General features: G+C 55.1%; 2 protein-coding genes across 4 annotated transcripts; one reads left to right on the top strand and one right to left on the bottom strand.

Annotated features, from left to right (window-relative positions):
- The first annotated feature begins 10 nt into the window (after positions 1-10).
- SMPD2 (sphingomyelin phosphodiesterase 2) lies at positions 11-3,263 on the top strand. 2 transcript variants are annotated; one of them, XM_059700750.1, is made up of 11 exons: positions 12-210; positions 502-562; positions 741-837; positions 929-1,005; positions 1,364-1,457; positions 1,589-1,678; positions 1,914-1,996; positions 2,125-2,257; positions 2,347-2,451; positions 2,609-2,762; positions 2,860-3,263. In XM_059700750.1, exons 2-11 carry the CDS (start codon positions 513-515, stop codon positions 3,246-3,248), a joined length of 1,272 nt encoding a protein of 423 aa, XP_059556733.1. In that variant the 5' UTR covers positions 12-210; positions 502-512; the 3' UTR covers positions 3,249-3,263. The 2 variants fall into 2 exon arrangements, with proteins under 2 accessions (XP_059556734.1, XP_059556733.1); XM_059700751.1 differs by lacking the exon at positions 2,347-2,451 and having other exon boundaries at positions 11-562.
- Positions 3,264-3,475: 212 nt separating this feature from the next.
- MICAL1 (microtubule associated monooxygenase, calponin and LIM domain containing 1) lies at positions 3,476-15,123 on the bottom strand. 2 transcript variants are annotated; one of them, XM_059700749.1, is made up of 26 exons: positions 14,595-15,123; positions 12,791-13,101; positions 12,490-12,697; positions 12,125-12,229; positions 11,691-11,795; positions 11,425-11,580; positions 10,715-10,815; positions 9,739-9,996; positions 9,395-9,510; positions 9,074-9,200; positions 8,844-8,925; positions 8,112-8,259; positions 7,467-7,657; positions 7,137-7,225; positions 6,995-7,036; positions 6,692-6,772; positions 6,429-6,585; positions 6,046-6,122; positions 5,513-5,771; positions 5,284-5,384; positions 4,900-5,013; positions 4,690-4,783; positions 4,410-4,509; positions 4,237-4,310; positions 3,869-3,924; positions 3,476-3,648 (listed from the first exon to the last, which is right to left on the bottom strand). In XM_059700749.1, exons 2-26 carry the CDS (start codon positions 13,046-13,048, stop codon positions 3,643-3,645), a joined length of 3,105 nt encoding a protein of 1,034 aa, XP_059556732.1. In that variant the 5' UTR covers positions 13,049-13,101; positions 14,595-15,123; the 3' UTR covers positions 3,476-3,642. The 2 variants fall into 2 exon arrangements, with proteins under 2 accessions (XP_059556732.1, XP_059556731.1); XM_059700748.1 differs by lacking the exon at positions 3,476-3,648 and having other exon boundaries at positions 3,650-3,924; positions 14,595-15,122.
- Positions 15,124-21,531: the final 6,408 nt, after the last annotated feature.

The following is a 21,531-nucleotide window of genomic DNA, read 5'->3' as shown; positions in this document are numbered from 1 at the left end:
GGGCGGGGCCAAGGGCGGGCGGCGGCGGCGGCGGCGGCGGCCCGGCTGGTTTGCCTGTTGCTGGGGAGCCGGGTGGGGGGCGGGCGAGGGCGCGCGGGCCGCCGAGGCTCAGGACAGCTTCGGGGGAGAGGAACCGGGAGCCCCGCGCCCCTCGTGCCTCAGCCCGGCTCGCCGCCCGTCCGCGTCCCCCCGCGCGCGGGCCTCGCTCCGGTACGCTCCCGGGCTTCGCCACAGATCGCCTTTCCGGCTCGGGGGGCAGCCAGCTGGGGCCAGCAGCCCGGTTGCCCTGGTAACGCGGGCGTCTGTCTCGGATCGCGAGGGGGCCCCGGGCCGGAGCGGCGGGGGCTTAGGAGCCAAGCGCGGCTTCGGGCCCCGGCCTTCCTGGGAGCGCGGGGGCGGGGCTGACCACCTGTGCGCGCCGCCCCGGGAGAAGGCGCCGCCCGCCTGCTCGGGTCCGACCGCGCCGGCCGCGGAGGAAGCCGATCTGTCACTTGTCCTTAGCGCATCCCGCCATGAAGCCCAACTTCTCCATGAGACTGAGGGTTTTTAACCTCAACTGCTGGTGAGTGCTTCCGCGGGGTGCGATCTGGGGCCGCAGGAGGAGGAGGCCATCCTCACATCCCGTCCTACCATCTCGGGGCTGGGGGAACCCGCACCTCCAAAACCCACACCTGGCCCCGCTAGTGGGTCGGAGGGCCGAGCACCCCAGCAGCCACCCCCCCTGGCCCTTCCGTCCTTAGGGCCATCCCTTACCTGAGCAAGCACCGAGCGGACCGCATGAAGCGCCTGGGGGACTTTCTGAACTTGGAGAGCTTCGACCTAGCTCTGCTGCAGGAGGTGGGCTGGGGGGAGGCCCGGTGGGAGGAGCGGTGGCTGCACTTTCCCCGAGGGAAGAGCCAGGCAGACTGTCTCCCCCCCCCCTCCCCAGGTGTGGAGTGAGCAGGACTTCCAGTACCTGAGGCAGAAGCTGTTGCCCACCTACCCATCTGCACACTACTTCAGGAGGTGAGCAGCCTACTGGCCTGGACACCAGAGGCTCTGGGCCCTGCCATCCCCCTGTCGGGCCCGCACCCGCCCTCCTCTTCCCCAGCAACTTTTGTCTGGGTGTGGAGGCGGGAGAGGGTGGAACCAGGAAGATCCTAGCTCTTCAGCTCACCTTCGGCCTTATCATCGGGTCACCTTATCATTTTGTCACCTTATCATTCATCCCACAAAGGCTGTGGCTTTGAGCTGTGTTCTGGGGCTGGCCCCAGCAGGAGACAGAAAGAAGTAGCTGATAAGTGCTGAGACAAGGGAAGGGAAGAGGACTGGCTCTTTCTCTTCCTGCTTTTCTGGCTGTTATTAATCAGGACTTGTCTTTCAGTGGCATCATTGGCAGTGGCCTCTGTGTCTTCTCCAAACACCCAATCCAGGAATTCACCCAGCATGTCTACACTCTCAATGGCTACCCTTACATGGTATGCCTGACCTCTTCCACCCCCCCTTACCAACCCCTCACTAACACCCTAAAGGAGGCAGCTTCCTAGGGCTGCAGGGATGGGCAGGAAGAGGGTAGCAGCCCTGAGTTCCTGCCCCCTCCTGCCTGCAGATCCATCATGGTGACTGGTTCTGCGGGAAGGCTGTCGGGCTGCTGGTGCTCCATCTAAGTGGGCTGGTCCTCAATGCCTACGTGACCCATGTGAGTGAAGCGGGCGGGCAGTGCTGGGGGCTGGGACAGGCAGCCTGGTCCTTGGAAGGGCTCCTCTAGCTGGACCGCCTGGGGGTGCGGCGTGAGGGCAGGCCCTCCTAAAGTCAGTAGGCAAGGTTCACCCGCTTTTACCGAGCACCGTGCCAAGTGACAGACACAGGCTTAATGCAGACCTTCCCTTGGGACCCTCAGTCGCATCTGCTGTAATCTCATCTATCTTGCTCAGCTCCACGCAGAGTACAATCGACAGAAGGACATCTACCTAGCACATCGTGTGGTCCAAGCTTGGGAACTGGCCCATTTCATCCAGTGTGTGAGCCTGGGCTTGACAAGGGAAGTGGGATGGGGTCAGGGGCTGAGGGGTGGCCAAGGCCTCATGCATAGGACAGAGGCTGGCGAGGGAAGAATTCCTGGCCTTACTCACCCGGTTTCCCCAGCCATACATCCAAGAAGGCTGACGTGGTTCTGTTGTGCGGGGACCTCAACCTGCACCCAAAGGACCTGGGCTGCCGCCTCCTGAAGGAGTGGACAGGGCTGCGTGATGCCTACCTTGAGACCCGGGACTTCAAGGTGAGGGACTTGCCTGATTATTTCCCCACCTGGAGGCCCAGCTTCTTTCCCTCTCCCCGCATCCTGGCACAAGCCAACTGTTCACCTAGGGCTCTGAAGAAGGCTGTACCATGGTGCCCGACAACTGCTACGTCAGCCAGAAGGAACTGCAGCCATTTCCCCGTGGCATCCGCATCGACTATGTGCTTTACAAGGTCAGGCCTCGCCCCACACTGTGTCTCCTCTCACCAACCTGTGTGGTTCCTATGTCCAGTCTAGTCTAGTTTTAGTTCACTGATGACTGGAGAATGGGATAGCCAGGAGCTGGTTCTGGGAAAGCAATGTTCTCTCTCCGGCCTTTACTTTTCCCAGGCAGTTTCTGGGTTCTACATCTCCTGTAAGACTCTCAAAACTACCACAGGCCTTGACCCTCACAGTGGCTCCCCACTCTCTGATCATGAGGCCCTGATGGCTACTCTGTGTGTGAGACACAGCCCACCCCAGCACAACCCGAGCTCTACCCATGGTGAGCCACCCCACCCTTCCCTTTGGTCCCTCCCCACCACAGGGCAGCCCTTCCACGCTGACCCTCTCTTCTGCCCCACTGCCCTGCCCTGTTCTAGGACCAGCAGAGAATTCACCATTGGTCACTGTGCTCAGGGAGGCTTTGACAGAGCTGGATCAGGCTGTGGCTCAGGCTCGTCGGTGGGCCACCTGTGCTGGCTACGTGATTGGTCTGGGGCTGCTTCTCTTGACAGTGCTGTGTAGCCTGGCAGCTGGAGGCGGGGTCAGGGAAGTTGCCATACTGCTGTGGACCCCCAGTGTAGGACTGCTGCTGGGGGCAGGTGCAGTCTACACCTTCCACATGCAGGAGGCCAAGGGCTTATGTAAGGCCCGGGCTGAGCTCCAGCATGTGCTGGGAAGGGCAAGGGAGGCCCAGGACCTGAGTCCAGAGTCTCAGCCAGCCTTGTCCCTGGGTCATCAGGAAGGGAACAGGGCTGAGGACCAATAAAACTTGGCACTTGGATGGCTCTGCCTTTTTTTCTTTGTAGAGGCAGTGATTGGGGCCAATGGTCACAGTCACGGTCACAGTGTAGACCAGTGATGGCGAACCTATGACACGCGTGTCAGAGGTGACACACAAACTCATTTTTTTGGTTGATTTTTCTTTGTTAAATGGCATTTAAATATATAAAATAAATATCAAAAATATAAATCTTTGTTTTACTGTGGTTGCAAATATCAAAAAAATTTCTATATGTGACACGGCACCAGAGTTAAGTTAGGGTTTTTCAAAATGCTGACACGCCGAGCTCAAAAGGTTTGCCATCACTGGTGTAGACCTTCAGGCTCCTTCCTACACATCTGCTCTCCCTACACACCCCACCTCCCATCTGCGGGCAGCCTCAGTCCTGTGGGTGGCAAATACGTTTTTATTGTCAACAGTGAGGCCCTCTCCCAGGCAGCCCAGATGAGCAGGGTGGCACTGTCCTTGGGTGGGATGGTCTTTTAGGAGGAAGGCAGGTAGCACACCCTCCTCTAGCCCTGGGCCTCTGGCCCTGATGCCAGCTCGCTGAGCCGGCACTCCTCCTGGAAGCGGATGAGGGCGTCTCGCTGGTTCACCACACTCACCAGCTTCTTCAGGATCCCCTCCTCGGCCTGCCGGTCGGCAGCTGTCTTTAGGCTTTCTGAAGGGAGAAGACGAAGCTTAGAGAACGGCCGGGAGGCGAGAGGCACAGCCTCATCCTGGCCTGTGTGATTTCTACAACCTGACCTTTGTTTCCTAATCTGTAAATTAGGGTGGTCAGCACCAGTGGTTTTCTAGCATTGTTTCCCAGCGGCAGCCCAAATGCACAGCTCTGATGGAACTGCAGGCAGAGTGGGGGCTGCTGTCCCTCTGGCGTCCTCGAGTTGGAGGGACTCTGACTAGAGGACTGAGGTCACCAGGCTCCTACAAACTCCAGCCCCATGATGTCTGCCTCTCCCCACATCCTGCATACCTTCCCGGTTTATGTAGCCTCGAAGCTCCTGGTCCAGCTGCAGTTGTTTCTCCTCCAGGCTCAGCTCCTGCACCCTGTGGAGGGCAGGGATAGAGGGGGCACAGCGTCCATGGTGCCCAAGGACCTAGCTGGGCCTGGCTCATATGACACTGTCACCTCCCCATGTCCCTTACTTGATCATGAGCTCAGCCTCCTCAGCCACCAGGCTGTTTTTCTTCTCAACGAGGTGTAGCAGCTGTTTTAGCCACAGGGCCTTTTGCTGTTCTGGGGAACCTGATGAGAAAGAAGAGGAACGGGTGGTCCGGAGGCCTCCCACCAGGGCCATAGGAGTCCTGAGCATGAGGAATGGGACCTGCTGTGGGCCGGAGCCCAGGGGTTGGGGGATCGCTGGGAGCTGTACACAGTGCCAGAGCAAAGGGGTTCCCCAGCTTATCCTGCCCCAGCTTCACTCACTGCTCTGGTTCCTCAAGGCCAGCTCCACCTTCATCCCCTCGGCCTCCAGCTCCCTCAGAGCAGCCTCAATCTCATTTAGTCGCCGCTGGATGCTCTGAGGAGGACAAGACAAGACCCGGAAGTCTGGATTGTTCAAGAACGGAGCACTGGCGCAGCTCTGGTCCCCAGCCTCACACTGAGCCCATCAGAACTGGGAAGCCCTAGTCCCACCTGGGCCTTGCAGAACCTCTTCATCTCCTCCTCCTTAGCGCGGCGCATCAGGGTCCGCCGCCAGGTGGGGTACTTGTCCATGGTGCCTGAGTTCTTGGCGAAGGTCAGCAGAGCCTATGGCGGGTCAAACCAGTCAGGGGCAGGGCCTGGCCTCTTGGTGGATAGGGGTTGGGGAAGATTGGTCTGGAAGGGGCCAAAAGGAACCTGGGCTGGAAGGGAGGTGAGTTCTTGTAGAAAAGATGGAAGCTTAGAGCCATGAAAGAGTCAGACTGGGTGAGAAGGCCTTCCGAGAACAGGGTTCGGAGGCATGAACAGCTGTGGGTTTCTCCTGTGGCCGGGGGTGGGGCGGCGCGAGCAGAACGGGGACAGGTTTCTTCCACGCACCTGTTCCATGTCTGAGTCCAAAGCCACGTCCTCCTTTTCCTCTTCTTCCTCTTCGCTGGAGGAGGGGCTCCCTTCTTCCTCCCTCTCCATGCCCATAAGAGCTGAGCAGAGAAGAAGACATGACCTGGGATCCCCAATCTCCCTTTCCCTTCCCCAGCATGCCCCTCCGGGAATCCCAGCACCACCTGCCATTCCCACCTGGGTCAGCATCTCCGGGCAGAGCAGTTACCTTGAGGGCTCTGGATTGGCACTCCCCATCCCAGGAAGCTGCCCTCCAGGGCCTGGCGGGCCAAGGCAGAGCAGCTGCGGGGGGGCTTGGGTGGAGGCTTCATTTCCGGGTCAGGGGTCAAATTAAGGGAGGACAGCCTCTCGCGTTCTGGGCTGGAGAGGCGGATCGGCCGACGGGTGGGCTGGTTGGGGCTTGGGACAGAACTGGCCCCCTCCTGGGGGGCCACGGGAGTCGAGGGGCCGGATGGCATGGGGAGGTCCTAGAAAAGCCACCGTGTGGTCTGGTCAGTGATGTGCCCAGTGCAGGGTTGAGGCTACCCCTTTAGACAAATGTGGGCCCTGGAATTCATTCATTTACTGGACAGTGTCTGACAGTGCTCTGAATACTTGGGCTGCAGCAGTAAGTGAAACAACGGAAATCCCTACCTACATTCTAGTGGGGAACATTCAGTTACCCCCGGCAAAGTCCTCTGGGCTTAATGCTTAAAGTCCTCTGTTCATGTTCCCGCCCCCAGCACCACTCGCAGCTTTTACCTGACTCCCGGGGCCTCTGTCATTGCCCTCCTCTGTGTGACGTGGCTGGGGCAGGTGCTGGAGGCAGTAGAAATGTCCTGGGGAGGGCAAGAGGGGGGGAGGCATCAGATGGAGGCAGCACATGCCCAGGGGCTCCATTTATCAGGGAGGTGGGGTGATAGGACTCTGGGTTTGCGGGTGAACTTCCGGTAGCCTCCTGGTTCCTTAGAACCCCACATTTGGGGCTTTGGAGGAGACAGAGATATGAGCTCAGGGAACCAAGTGCCATCTTGAGGCTGTTTCCACCTCATGCCCAGCACTCCAATTCCCCTCCACCTTCCAACTCCTTGCCTCCAGGCAGGCCACGCCCAAAGCCCCTCTCGGGGCCTCCTGAGCCCACTCACCATCTTCTGGGTGCTGTCCGTAGCTACCTGGCCACAGTGTGGCCTCACAGACATGGCAGCAGAAGCAGCTCCGGTGGTAGAAACGGCCGTCGGCACACAGGCGTTCCAGGATATAGAGGCGTTCCCCACAAAGTGCACACAGGTCCTCACCACCAGCCTGCACCCATCCCCGTGCCACAGGGTTAGCTGGAAAGCTCTCCCCTATCCCTGAAACCCCCTCCCTGACCCCAAGCCTCTGCCTGCAGGCAAGGCCCCATTCTCACCTCCTGGTGTGAGGGGGGTGTCAGGGGTACACCAGCCTCTGGGACAGGTGGCTCCTCAGTACTGGGGGACTTGGCCTCTACCTAAGGAGGTAAGTGTTCAAGCCGGGAGGTAGAGGTAGAGGCAGGATCAGCTGGGGAGTGGATGTGTGCAGATGAATAGGAAGGGCTGGAAGGGAAGGGAAGGGAGACTACAGAGGGGTGGGCGGGGGGAGCAATACATGGGGGCACAGAACATGGGGAAGTGTCCCGGGAAAGGGACCGGAACATGGGACAGGAGACTGTCCAGCCCTTGCATATATTTACCTCCAGGCGTGGCTTCTTGCCACCTGCATCCTCCCCGTTTTCCTGTAACAAGTCCTACACTCAGCATGGGGCTCTGCACCACCAGTCCTCCCCTTCCCCCATCACCCCAGTGACCCCCACTGGGAACCACTGCCCAGACCACCTGGGCCCGGGTCCGTTGCAGGGTCCTCTGCAGTTTGCCAAGGAACAGTACAGCACTGGAGGTCCCCAGGACGCCTTGGCTGGCGGGGCCTGCAGGGAGAGTCGGGGTATAAGGGTAGATGGGCCATACTGTGCCCCCAGAATAGACCAACCACACTCCAGCCCAAAGGAACACCTCTCCCAGGCTGTCCCTCAGAAGGCATCCTCCTCTCTCTCTCTCTCTCTCTCTCTCTCTCTCTCTCTCTCTCTCTCTCACACACACACACACACACACACACGCACACACACACACACATGCACACACCCCTCCTCGTCCCACCCTCCAGTTCACCTGGGCTGTGGCCTATGCTTTTGAAGGCACTGTGAAAGTGGCTGAGATAGGCGATGAGGCCCAGTGGGTCACTTCCTGCCACCACTGCCTGTGCGGACAACACGGGTGTGATGCCCAGTTCGTGTTCTGCCATCTTCAGCGCCCAGCCAGTCGCTTCCAGAGCCCCAACTCCCTGCAGCTCTGAGGGTTCCCTGTGGGTATCAGGAGAGAAGCCAATGGGAGACCAGAACCTGGCCCCATCAGAGCGGGAGATGGTAGGTATAGGGACAGTGGGAAGGGCTGGGGGAGTGCAAAGGCAGAAGGCGGAAGGGTTCTTTTCTGTGCTATACTGCCGCCACCACCACCACCACGATCCCAGGCAAGCTCTGGCTTGGGGATCTCTACCACTCACAGAGCTGCCCCTGTTGAATGCATCTGATTTTTATAAGACTCTCAGGCAGGAGGGCAAGCAGATTCAGGCAGGAATACTACCCCTGGGGAGGGGAAGTGACTTGGGCAAGTGGTGGCGCTGGGACTCAGCTGGGTGTGCTAACTCCCGCACAGTGATCTGCCCACCACTCCACACTGCCTGAAGTAGAGGAGGGGCAGAGGTGTGAAGGAGAGGTGTGGTCTGCCAGGGACCCCTGAGCCTCATTTGCAACTCACAGCAGGCCGGGCCGCAGCCGGTTCACCAGGGCACACAGAGCCAGCCCATCGGCCCAGGAGGAAGAAAGGTTGGTGACATGGACACCAGGGTAGCCAGCCGTCTGCTCCTGGCACCAGCGTAGCAGTTCCTCCTGTGTGCCCGCTGACCCTGGGAGAGGAGAGGGTGTGCTGTGCCCAAGACCCCAGGGCTCGCAGAGAGCCCGCTGCTAGGGTGTAGTTGGTAGGAAGAGGGAGGCAGGGTCCCGCCCCTACTAGGGCACCAACCTGACACCATCAGCAGTACCTCCTTCATCCCAATTTTCCCATAAAAACAAACAAACCCCTTTCTGGAATAAAGTGAGGGCATGGATAAGGGGAAATCACTGCTAGCCACATGGACGGCAGCAGGCTATGAACTGAGGGGCAAGGGAGGCCCAGAGGCTCAAAAAGGGGTGAGCTTGGAGTCTGCAAGGCTGGGAGGGGTCAGGCAGAGCAGCCGAGCACAGGGCAGCATGGCAGCCATTCAGCTGCTGTGGAAGTAGTGGTTGAGGTTCTGAAAACTTCCACACACTGGCCAACAGCTGCTGCTGAGGGCTCCACTGCCCCTCCCTCCACGCTCCAGACGCCCCCACCTGCCCACCATCAGTGCTCCAGTGCCTGCCCCGGGCTGAGGTGGCAGCTGTTCTGTAATGGGTGCTTGGCCTCGCTGGCTGGTAAAGATCTTGGACATGCCCGGGAGGAAGGCCTGCTCACCACTGTCAGGCTTCCCCGCGTCGGTGCTGTCCTTCTTCCTCGGCCCGGGCTCCTTGGCCATCACGTCATACAGGTCTCGCACCTACGGCAGCCATTTCAGGTCTCAAGGCGGGTGGACCCTCCTGGGGTAGGGCCAACTCTGGGGTAGGACGGCGCAGGTCTGGAGGAAAGGCCTGCCCTGGAGGAGGGGGCCCCCCAGGAAGTCTGGTGAGGGTGCCAGGGATGCTGACCTGATTGCAGGATACAGCCTGGAGGTTCAGGTTGGGGTAGCGCGTGGCTGGGTCCAGCCCATACTGGGCCAAGTTGCGGTGCATGTTCTCCGGGGATGTCTGTGACAGGAGCTGGTACAGGCTCTCACTGGGGTGGGAGGGGTAAAGGTGGGGGGCAGGGACATGAGTCAGAGTGCACCCATCAGCAAGCACCCCTCTCTTTTGTCCAGGCCCCCATCTATTCATCCAACACTCCCCTCCCTCCACCAGCGCCCCCCAACCCCCCTGCAGTCCGTCCTATGGCTAGCCCTTTCCTGCTCCACCCCCTAACTCAGGCCTTACCGCTCTGCCAACACTTCTAGGGGCTCAGCGCCCTCTGCCCACCGCTTCACCATCCAGGCGGCATCAAAGGCTGCCAGGAAGCCCCGGGCCACTCCAGTGCCCAGGGGCCAGAAGGGCTGCAGGGTCAGAAGGATAGGAAGCAGCTCAGAGTCCCACAGGAGTGTCCAAGCCCAGATGCTCCCCAGGTCATAGCAGAGGGGGTTCCTTCCCACAACAGGCAAACTCCCCCCACCTCCCCCCCACTCAACCATGGAACCCCTGTGCCTCCTTTAAAGGAGTCCCTGTCTCTCTAAGCACCATTAAGCCCCTCCTCCTCCCCCACTCAGGGAACCCTGACTCCTCACCTCCACCAAGCAGTCCCCCACCAGCCCCAGCAGCAGGCGGGCACCATGCTTCTCCTGCACGCGAGCGGAGCTATCTGCCCGCATCATGCTTGTGAAGTCAAAAGCAGAGACATCAGGCCTCCCTCGGGCGTCTCGGGCAAACTCCAGCTTCCCGAGCTTGCCATGGGTGGCGAACTCAGCAGCTGCCCGGGCAAAGCGCTGCAGAGCCTCAGGCACCACGTTGGCATTGCTCAGCAGCCGCTCCGTCTCTGGCCAGTCCTGCAAGGCCAGCAGATCAGAACCGACGTCAGCTGGGTAGCCCTGTCCCCTTGAGTGTAGAAGGTATACACACTCAGGCCCCAAGAAGGGCTTCCCCGGACTGCACAGCAGCTGAAGGCTGAGCCGGGCCCAGCATGTTGAGTGTCCTGCCTCCCAGGCTCACGCCCCTTCCTCAGAACTCACCCTGCTCCTGAGCCCAGAACCATTGCTGCTATCATACACTTGCTTTAGACAAGTCACTGAATTTCTGAGAGCCTCAGTTTTCCATCATTTAGAAAGAGTACACCAAACTTCTCAAATCCTCGTGGGAATTAGGTGAGAAAATGCAATGCATATAAAGCTCTCACCACAGTACCTAGCATATAATAGGTGCTCGATTAGTTCTTTCAGCAAATAGTTATTGGGCACGTACACAACCCAGGCACCATTCTAGGTACTGGGAATAACCAGCAAACAAAAGAGGCAGAGACAGAGCCCCTGCCCTCAGGGAGCTGACTGCTGTAGTCCTGTGGCTGGTGTCAGGGGTTTAGCCCAGAGTAGGATTCAGATTACCAGCAATCCCAGGGGAGAGGAGCTCGTTAAGGTGGAGGAAAGGTCAGGCCAGAGACAGGACAGGCTCTCCACGCTAGGGGTGGAGGGTAAGGCAGACTATGTCCCGGCCTGGCCTCCATCTCCCAGGGCCCACACCTAGCCCCTTCCTACCTGGGCCTGGCCTCACCTGACGTAGCACCCCCAGACGCAGCAGGCACTGCTTCTTGGCTGTCATCACAAAGTAGTGTGTGTCGTCCTTGTAGTACACAATGTTTTCCAGATCAATGCCTGGGGGCAGGGCAGGGGGCAGGACATGTGTCTCCTCCTTTTATATGTCGCCTCTCCAAACACTGGAGCCATGCCCGACCTCTCTGACTCCAGTGAGTGCCCCCCACACAGGAGCCCATGAGTTCTGATGGCACAACAGACCATCTGTCCCAGGCCAGGGAGGCCGGAGGGCATAGAGCAAAGAGAGGAACGTGGGTGGGGCAGCAGCTGGGAGACCTGCAACACGTGGGCACATGCTTCTGGATGACAGCCTGGTTTCTTGAACTAGGGTGGGCACGCCCCCACGGGGTGTGGCAGTGCCAAACCAAAATAAACATGGGGCATCTTCTTGAAGTACCAATTTCATTTTGAATTTATATAGCTTATATATTAAAGCATATATAAGACAGCACCAAGCAAAATCCCACCCATTCTGTGAGAGATTTCCAAGGCCTGTCGTGCTGGATAGCAAAGTGGGGCTGTGCCTGCTGCATCTCCCAGGGGCACCGGTTCTTTGCTGCCAAGATTCCTTGGACGGAGGACAGGTCTGGGCGGGCAGGAGAAGCGGGAGGCAGCCCACAGTCAGGCAGGGAGAGGACCCCCCCGCCCATGACAGAGAAGGGCCCTGACCTGTGGCTTTGAGCAGGCTCTGGAAGAAGCTCTGGTTGTAGATTCTGGCCACACCGCTGATCTCGGGCACCTGTGTCTCTTCCACGGTGCGCCTGTTCACAAAGTTGACTGTGATGCCAATAGCCAGTTTGCCACGCATTTCTCGTACTGTAAAGCCTAGAGGTGGGGGCAGGAACGCAGTGGCAGGACGATGAGGGGTGGAACAGCCTAGGAAGGCCCAGGAGAAGCTCAAGATGCTGACGACTTCTAGGAAAGGGATCACTCACCTTCAGGAACGAATTTACCTCCAGCAGCAGAGATGAGGACATCAAATTCATAGCTGGCCAGTTGAGCAGGGGGATTGGGCTGGAGCTGGGCACGCCAGCCACTCCCTGAGGCAAAGGGCGTGAGAGGCACAAAGGTGTAGGAATCTAAAGGGGCCCCTATATTCCCAGGACAAGCCAGTGACATAATTAAATAAATGTGTAAAAGGGCTTTATGGTTTAGAAAGCAATGATACATTGTCAAAATACCTTTACAACTTCCTATGGAAAGTAGGGAGGGAAGGGAATACTACTCCCATTTTACAGATGCTCAGAGTGAGGCTCTGAGCAGTTGGCACAAGGCCACACTATTAGAAAGGGAGACTCAGCTCCCTTTTTTTCCACATGTCAAGATGTCCTTGGCAGAAGGCGGTTCTCAGGAGCAGAGAAGTACTTACCCTTTTTGGGAGGGGGCTGGAGGCCAGTGAAAGCGACACCCCAGTGAATCTCCACTCCCAGCAGTAATGCCACTTTCAACAAAAGCAGCTGAAGCTGCCGGATGCCTAGAAGGGAGAGGACATTAGGAACAGGGACCCAGGACCACAGAGCCTCCCCAGGCACCAGTCTGCGCCTGGTCAGAGCTGGAAGTCTTAAAGATCACGCCATCCAACTGCCCATTTTACAGATAAAGGACCTGAGTCCTGAAGGTCACCCAGATGATCTGAATCTTGTCCACTCTGCCTCTTGGCTGGCCCAGCAGACCCCTACAGGGCTGTCTCTAACTCAGGCTCACAGCCCATGCAGGCCGCCAGGTGTCACTCACTGATGTGGTCCAGGGTGCCCGTGCAGAAGCGCCCATAGAACTTCTTGGCACCGAGTGCCCGAAGGTCGTGGATGGTGAAGGGCCAGAGGTGGAGCACATTGTGGCGAGAGAACTTGGTGCGCTTTTCCACCAGTACCACACGGGCCCCCAGCAGCGCCAGCTCCACAGCAGCCCGCAGACCACAAGGACCAGCGCCCACCACCAGGCACTGTGAACACACAAGACAGTGTGGGCGTAGCATCCCATCTCCCCTCTGACTGTCCCCGCTCTCCAAGCCCCATCCCAGGGACCACATATTCACCTTCGTGTTGGCGCAGGCCTGGCCCTGCTGGTAGACGGGATGGCTTGCTCGCTTGTCCAGCTTGGTCCACAACGACTTGGCACTCCAGTAGTTGAGCTGAGCCTTCATCTTGTGGTACTGGGGCAGCCCCCCACCAGGCTCCAGCTCCAGGGCCTGGCATAGCCCCTGGAAGCTGCTCAGCACACTCTGGCACAGCTGGGCCTGCAGGAAACTCTCGAAGTGGGCATGTGCTGGGTTGGTGGACGTGGGTGAGGCCATGGAGGCCCCTGGATCCCTCAGGGAAGGGAGGAGCTGGACAGAAGCAGAGGATGCTGGAGAGGAGAGAAGAGAAGGAGGGGAGGCTAGAAAATGGAGGAAGGGAAAGGGCAGGGGAGGAGAGGAAAGCAGGCCAGGTCCTCCCCTGATTGGCTCTGCTTCTCTCTCCCAGCCCACTCCCAGTCTGCTCTATAGACAGCTGCTCTCCCTTCCAAGTGAAAGCGGCCAAATTTGGGAATGAAAAATCAGCAGTCCTGTGCACAGACGGCACCAAGAGGCGAAGGAGCCACCAGCTCATAGGCCCCTGACCAGGGATCTCCAAGCCCGGCTCCATCCCTGGGGTCCACAGGGCAGAAAGCGGAGAGTCGGGAAATTTCTCAGACATGGACAGGGCGTGTTAGCCAGGAGCGCTTTCCTTGTGGGGCAGACCATACACCTGCAACCCCAGCTGCTGGGCACACAGACTCCCCCACCTTAACCCACGCCTCCCGGTGCCAGGTGACCCTGATGGCCTCAGTGCCACGTGGGCGTGGGGTGTGCCTTACACCAGGGGCAAAGTTTTTCCTCTTAGTGCGGGTGAGTCCCTCCTGAGGGAGGGCGGAGGCGTCTGTAAGGGTGAAGGTTCCACTTCCCACCACCCAAAATGCCTCACAAACAGCGGAGGATGTTGGTGTTACAGCTGACAGGGTGAGGGAGCACGGGGTGTACTTCTGACTCACTGCGGTCAAAGACACTTCCCCTGTGAGACCTGTCTTCTCCAGCGGGCCTCCAGGGCGGCCTGGGGGCCACAGCAGCCTGGTTCCCCCTCCCAGCTTCCTCCCACCCGCATCCCCTGTGGGCTCAGGCGTGCTCTCCTAGGAATTTCCCCAAACAAGGCCTCCCTTTGTCCCCCTTCCCTAGCTCGGGCCCCACGCACACTGAGGAGTGACCAGGGGGCTTTCTCACGCTGGGGCCTGGAGGAAGGGGAGGGCGCGGAGAATGGGGCTGCCGCTGGGGGAGGGAGGAGAGGTGCGTGGCCTCGATGGGCGCAGTTCCCCGGGATGGATCGACACCCCTCTCGCCCCTGCCGGCCGCTCCACGGGTCCCAGCCGGAGACCAGCGGGCCGGGCCCGGCCGAGCGAGGGAGGGAGACTCAAGTTGTCCGATGCAAATGTCCTGGGCCGGGGCTGGCAGGAGGTCAGGAGAGCAAAGGTCTCTCGCGGGAGGAGGATGTAAGGCGCCCGGGAGACAGAGGGGCGACCGAGTCTGGAAGCGCCAGGACTGGGGATGTGCGAGGGCTCAAGAGGTCCGGGAGGATGGAGAGGAGCCGGACCGCGGCGGGGGGTGGGGGGTGGGGGGTGGGGGGGAGGTAGGTGGGAGGGGGGCACCCTCACTCTGGACGGGAAAGTCTGGAGCGGGCTGAGCGGGGCGGGGGCGAGGGAAGCCGGGTGGGACCGGCCAGGAGGGGTGTCCGCGCGCCCAGGACCCCTTTTCCCCAGAAGCCACCCCCCCTCACATCCCCACCCCACCGCGGGCCGGGGTGCACAGCTGGCTAAGCTGGACGACTTACCCGCGGCTCCGGAGCCGGGTGGGGCCGCTTCCTGCCGGCCGGGTGGGAGGGCGGGGGCGGGGGAGGGGGCGGAGGCGCGGAGGGAGAGCGCGGATGGAGAGCGGGGTGGCGGGCGGCGCGGGTCCTCCGGCCGGGGAGTTCTGCGGGTGGGCTTCCACGGGAGCTTTGTTCGCGCTTCATTAGCATCTCATTACCCTGCGATCGCCGGCTCGGGGCAGCCCGGGCCCGCCCAGTCCTCTGGGTGGTGCCCGAAGGCGTGGCACCTTAGGTGCCGGGTTCCGCTTGTGGGCCGGAGACCCGGCCTGGCGGGGGACGCGGAGCCCGAGGTCCCGGCTCTCTGCCGGTGCCTGGGTTCGCAGAGCGTGCCCTTCCCGGCGGCGAGGCCGCCATCCTGCTCCGCGGTCTCTCCGAGCGCTGGGCGGAAAGCGCTGGGGCTGGGCAAGAAGTTTGCCGAAGCTGGCGGGACAGTCTCTACGCTGTCTTCACTCTCCTACCGGGAGACCCGCGGCCCGGGCGCCCCACGCTGGACTCAAGCTCGTGGTCCTCCCCCTTCCCCTCCTTCCTTCCCGCCCCCCCTTCCTGCGACAAGCCCGCCCCTAGAGCCAGCCTGTGGGCAATGGGCACGAATTACGCCTGGGAACTCCGAAATCGGCGGCTTGCACGGCGGCTGGAGAAGTGAGAGGACAAAGAGGGTGTCGGGAGTGGGGGAGGGGCGGTGGCATTCGCTGCCGAGAACGGAGCCAATGGAAGGGCTGTGTGGGCGGGGGACGAGAGTCCCAGGACTCAAGAATGTCTAGGAGTGAGGACCCTCAGAACTGTCCCCGCTGAGAAGGGCTGGAGAGACCGATGGGATCAACCTCCTCCTGTTCCGGGTGAGGAGACAGCCTGCGGTCATTCATTCAGCTAGCTGATATTAATAAAACTCCCTTCTGACTTCCTGAGCGTCAGCTATGAGAATCCCCTGATCTCCGTCATCACAGCAACCCCATTTTACCGAAAAGGAACCCGAGGGCCAGAGCGGTCCTGGGGCCTGCAACAAGTTGCACGCAAGTGGCAGAGCTGGTATGGGGCCCAGGTCTCTCTGACTCCACGACATCAGTGTTGGTAACAACGTGACAAATGAAAGGCTGGCATTATAAGGAGCTGTTTCTTGTTTAGAGCAAGTGACACTGTTACACTAGAAACACCAACAAAACAGAGTGAATGGGGTTTGCTCTCTTTGAGATCCAGGGATCAGAAAGACCTGGGTGCCCTATGGCTCTTTCTCTTTATTCTCACTTTGTGTTTTGTCTGGAGACCTAGTCAGACTTGAATACTCTGCTCCCAGCTTGAGGTTTAAGCCAGCAGGGGAAGGGAGGCTGGGGGAAAATGCCTGCTCTGCCAGGGAGGCAGGGAACTCAGCCAGGTCACGCTCAGGAAACTAGGGCAGCCTCCCAGCTGGGCCTATCCTGGCTCTTGAGTGTGACTTGTTATTTGGCTTGAAACGAATGTGCCAAACATCAGGCACACCCATATTTAAGTACATATTATTAGAAGCATTCTACAGTCCACTATAAATGCGTTACCAGGCCCTTACAGACACCCATTTCCCTTTCATTAGCTGAGGGTAACAACCGACTGCTTGGACTTAGCGCATTTGCAGAGCGCCAGCTGGGTCTGGCCCTGACTCAGTAGCTTCTGTTGCAGTCAAAGGTGGGGTTATGTGGCTCTCTGAAGGGCAAATGGTAAGATTTGTCTTTAGAAAAGATCACAGAACAATAATGATTTCATCAGTACTGAAAAACTGCTGGCTTGAAGCTTCACTTTATGTTAAAGGTACACACAGGAGCAGAAAGCAACGCGGCCTGTTTTGGTCTGTAATCCAGACAATCTGGTCAGATTCCAGCTTTGCTTCACCAGGGGATCCACGTGTGACCTTGAGAAAGTCACCACCCATGATGCTTCTGTCTCATCATCTCTAAACGGAGACTGTATAATTACTCAACCTCCTCAGCCCAGTTGATTCTAAAATCCTATTATTCAATGTTGGTGACTCTAAGAAATGTACAGACTAGAAGATCCAAAGCAAGTTCTATTTAAAGTTTCTTCAAAGAAAAAAAAATGACCTCTATTAAAACTAAAATAATAAATTTATTATTAATCTGTAAGTCTTTCTCTTCTTAATTAGAATCTTGAGTCATTATCCATATTATATGTGTCGTATATAAACTAAAAATACTGGCACAGTCACATCAGCCAGCAAACAAGTGGCTGATACATGAAAAATCAGTTTTAAAGGAACCTGATTTTAATATCTTTGCAAAGAATACTGCTGGCAATGGCCACCGTTAAAAACCTAAGCTATTAAGACAGGACCCATTTCTTCTAATTCACACCATGTTCTATCTTCCTTCAATGCCATCCATACCTCACCTCCCAACCTCTCATTTCCTGAGCCTGGAGCCAGAAATTGGGTCCCTGGCAGGGCAGGTGGCATTTCTAAGACACCCTGCACCTATGGTCAGTTCGTTCAAACAACACATCCCTATGCCTGGGCTGGGAGCTGTGGCTGCAGTGTGACCAGACAGGCATAGCTCCTGATGTAAAAATAGTTACAAACTAAGCCAAGTGTGTCGAGTGCTGTTCACAGATATGACAGGGTGGCTTGATTGAGATTAGAAGGTCAGGGAGGGCCTTCCTGAGGAAGTGACGCTTACACTGAATTCTGACAAATGAATAGACATTAGTCAGAGAGTATGGGCAGAAACCTTTCAAGGCTGAGAAAATGCCTACCTCAAAGCTCTAAGGCAGGAAAGTGTGTGTGTGTGTGTGTGTGTGTGTGTGTGTGTGTGTGTGTTGGGTGGGTGGGTGGAGGAGGAGGGGATATGGAGGGTGGGAGGGAGGGAGGGAACAACAAGGAAGCCAGGGTGGCTGAAAGTTAAAATGGGAAAGGGGCCACCCTAGCTTGTTTGGCTCAGTGGACAGAGCCTCGGCCTGCGGACCGAAGGGTCCTGGGGTTGATTCCTGTCATGGGCACAAGCCTAGATTGCAGGCTTGATCCCCAGTAGGGGGCGTTCGGAAGGCAGCCAATCAGTGATTCTCTCTCATCATTGATGGTTCCATCTTTCTCTCCCTTTCCCTTCCTCTCTGAAATCAATAAAATATATATATATATATATATATATATATATATATATATATATATATATTTTTTTTTTTTTTTTTAGATAAATGGGAAAGGGGCCCAAGAGGAAGCTAGACTGGAGATCTTAAGTGCAATGGGAAACTGCAGAGGATTTAAAATAGAACAGACACATGGTCATATTTGCCATGATAACACAATATCCAATCATAATGGCGAGCCCAAATCACCACTTCCAGTAGCGAGAGGGGTTGGGGGAGGGGGAGAAAGGCCTTGCCAGGAGTCCAGGCAAGAGGACTTGGTGCAGCTGTGGGATGGGGGAAGTGGATGGATTCTAAACAGAGTTTGAAGTGCAAGTGATAATTTGGTGATGGATTGGGTGGGCAGGGGACTGAGGAGGGTTCTATCAAGAATGACTCCCAGGATTGTTTCTTGACTGATAAGATGAATAAATCACAACAAAACTAAGTTCCTATTCCTTTCACTCTTCCCTGCAACCTTATCCCTCTTTACGCTGCTTTTTATTCAAGTACCTTCCCCTGAAGTCAAAGCATAGACTCCAACACAAGAGCCTCTACCCCCAGCAGCTGCTAAGATTAAAAATACAAATAGGTTCAGGATCAATTTAAATACTTTTCTTCATTTTTGTCATGAGAATGCTTTTACACATCAAATGCTAAAATTATAGGAAAAATTTGTCTGCAAGCCACTTAAGCATACTAGAATTGAGAGATGAATTTTAAAAATGTACATTTATTTTTAACTCTACTTTAGCCTAAGGAAGCTATAAGGATAAAAGTATACAAATGAACTAAAAAAACAAAAATAAGAGCCCAACTTTTCTTTTGGAAAATCTTCAAATCCATTTGTAAAAGAATCTAATATTATAGATATTAAGAATTCAAAAGAAATAATAAATCCATGTTCTGAAACCGAGGGAGTTCCCCAACCTAACTGCTGCTCAAAATTTCCCCCTTCTACACATCACATTGGATTTGGCAAATGTAGAAAAGTACTTTTCACTTAAAAAAATAAATAAATAAAGGTAAGATCTCTAGTAAATGTTACCTAAATGTGATCAAGTTCTTACATTTTGTATAAAAAAATGTGATTGAATGAGCTTTAATTTTAAAGCTCTATTAATGTAAGTTTTAAAAGTGAGAACAGCCCTAACCAGTGTTGCTCAGTGGATAGAGCGTCGACCTGCGGACTGAAGGGTCCAGGGTTAGATTCTGATCAAGGGCATGTACCTGGGTTGCGGGCACATCCCCAGTAGGGGGCGTGCAGGAGGCAGCTGATCGATGTTTCTCTCTCATCGATGTTTCTAACTCTCTATCCCTCTCCCTTCCTCTCTGTAAAAAATCAATAAAATATATTTAAAAAAATAAAAGTGAGAACAATTATACTGTATATATATATGTGTGTGTATATATATATTCATCAACAAAAGTGTTTGCTGCCTGTATTACGTGTAAAGAATACGAAAGCAAGAAAACTATTGCAGTGACATTCCAGCTTCTTTTGGAGGTCATTCTTTGATATGTGCTGTTTACAAAAGGAAGGCAAGGGAGAATTTTAAAAAGGTTATTCCTGCAACCCTATTTACAAAAATAAGACAGAGTGTTCTTTCAATTCTTAAAAATTTAGGCATAATTTGGAAACGGATGAAAATTTACCTCAATACTTACAAATAAGGGCAGCAAACGTAAAAATCTGTCCTGAATGTAAAATATCCTCAGAAGTTGGACAAAACGGCTTACTGAGGTTCAGGTTAGGTAAGACATTTTCACTTTAGTAGTAACTTTCACCTAATTGATAAATTTTGATAAAGCTTTAAATCAATGGCAAAATACTAACAAATTAATATGGTAGGTAGTGTTTTGTAGGAGAAAGACTATCTAACTTTTACTATTGTATCATGTAAGTTTATGATTATATGCTAACATTTCAGACAAAACCCCTAAATTTTAGTTTAAAAAGTTCTATTCCATTAAGCAAATCCTATGTAGAGAGAAATCCAGACGAACGTTTCCGACTGGTGATAGCTGCTCTTGGGTGGAAGCAGTGTAGTGGGGTCTCCCAGCCCTGACCGCTTCATCTGTTTGGGCTTCAGTGTTCTCATCTGTAAAACAGCCATCATGATATTACGTACCTCACTGGAATGTCATGAAGATTAAGTAAAAGAGGATGTGCTTCTAATGGGTCACCGGTGTGTCCCAGGCACTGCTTCCCAACACGTTCCAAATGCCAGTGGTTATGGCCTGAATTGTGTCCCCTATAAATTCAATGATGTCCTAACCCCCAGTATCTTAGAATGTGACTATTTGGAGTCAGGCTCTTTAAAAAAAGTAATTTAGTTAAAATGTGGTCACTAGGGTGGGCCTTAATCCAACATGACTGGTACCCTTATAAGATTAAGACACACACACACAGAGAAGACCATGTGAAGAGGGAGGAATGGATGACCTCAGAAAAAGTCAATTCTGCCAACACCTTCATCTTGAACTTTTGGCCTCCAGAATCATGAGAAATAAATTTCTGCTTTTTAAAGTCACCCAGTCTGTAGTATTTGTTATGTTGCTCTAGCAAGCTAATATGCCAGTCATGGCAAGGGGTGACTGGAGTCCTCTAACCGCAGGGTACTGTACAAAGCCTGCTTTTTGTGCACTATGACATGGAAGAAATTTGAGAAGCACTAAGACAAGAGTTAGACTTAATGCAGCTGGTTTTGCTCCTGGCCTGCATATGTGACAGAAATTATTACTCCAATTTATGAAAATCTAACTGTAAGCATCTTGAATGAGTCTCATATTCCTCAGCATTATTCAACTGGTTGCTCACAAAACTTACAAGAACCAACTGCAGAAAACACAGAGGAGAGGGATAAGGAGGTGTTTGGAGAAACACTGGCATGCCTAAGAATAACTTATTTTGATGGTAAGAGCTCAAGGCTTTCCAAGGATAGCCTACTACTGAGAAAACCAGATTCACTTTTGTAAGTGAAAAGGTCATTTCAGTAGTCCAAAAGCATAACATTCTACTACTAGAGGCCTGGTGCACGAAACTCATACACAGGTGGGGTCCCTAGGCCTCGCCAGCAATCAGGGCCTATCAGGGCCATCTTGCCCAGTCCCGATCACAGCCAGGGTCTGCTGGCTGCGAAATGGGGCCTGCCGGATGGGGTGAGGGACCACGGGAGGTTTGCCGGGCGGGGGGAGGTTGGCTGGCCATGGGAGGTTGGCTGTGGGAGCACACTGACCACCAGGGGGCAGCTCCTGCATTGAGCGTATGCCCCCTGGTGGTCAGTGCACATCATAGCTACTGGTCGACCAGTCATAACAGTGGCTTAGGCTTTTATATACAGTGGGGCCTTGACTTACGAACGTCCCGACTAACGAGTTTTTTGAGATACCAGCTGTCTCTTGGCCGATTTTTTGCATTGAGTTGATAGAGTAATTTGAGTTAACGAGCTCCTTAACGAGCTCGGTCTCAGAAGGAATTAAACTCGTAAGTCAAGGCCCCACTGTATATAGATTTCCTAAGAAGTACAATTTGTATTTCTGTACTTGTTAAGTCAATTTAAAAAATTGCACATGTTTTAGTAAAAATGAGTTGTGGAACACTCATAAATTTCTCATATATACAATAGCAATGTTTTTACGTACACGATATTTCCGTGGGATACAGTCATTGAACTTTAAAATACTGATTTCACCCTGGCAGGGAGGCTCAGTTGATTGGAGCATTATCCCTTCCACCAAAAGGCTGCAGCTGCAGTTCAATCTCTGCTTAGGGTGCAATATGGAAGACAATGCG

Source organism: Myotis daubentonii, chromosome 6, assembly GCF_963259705.1.
Source record: "Myotis daubentonii chromosome 6, mMyoDau2.1, whole genome shotgun sequence".
NCBI lineage: Eukaryota > Metazoa > Chordata > Mammalia > Chiroptera > Vespertilionidae > Myotis > Myotis daubentonii.
Note: the sequence above shows the minus strand (reverse complement) of the source record. Positions and strands in the feature narration are given on the sequence as shown.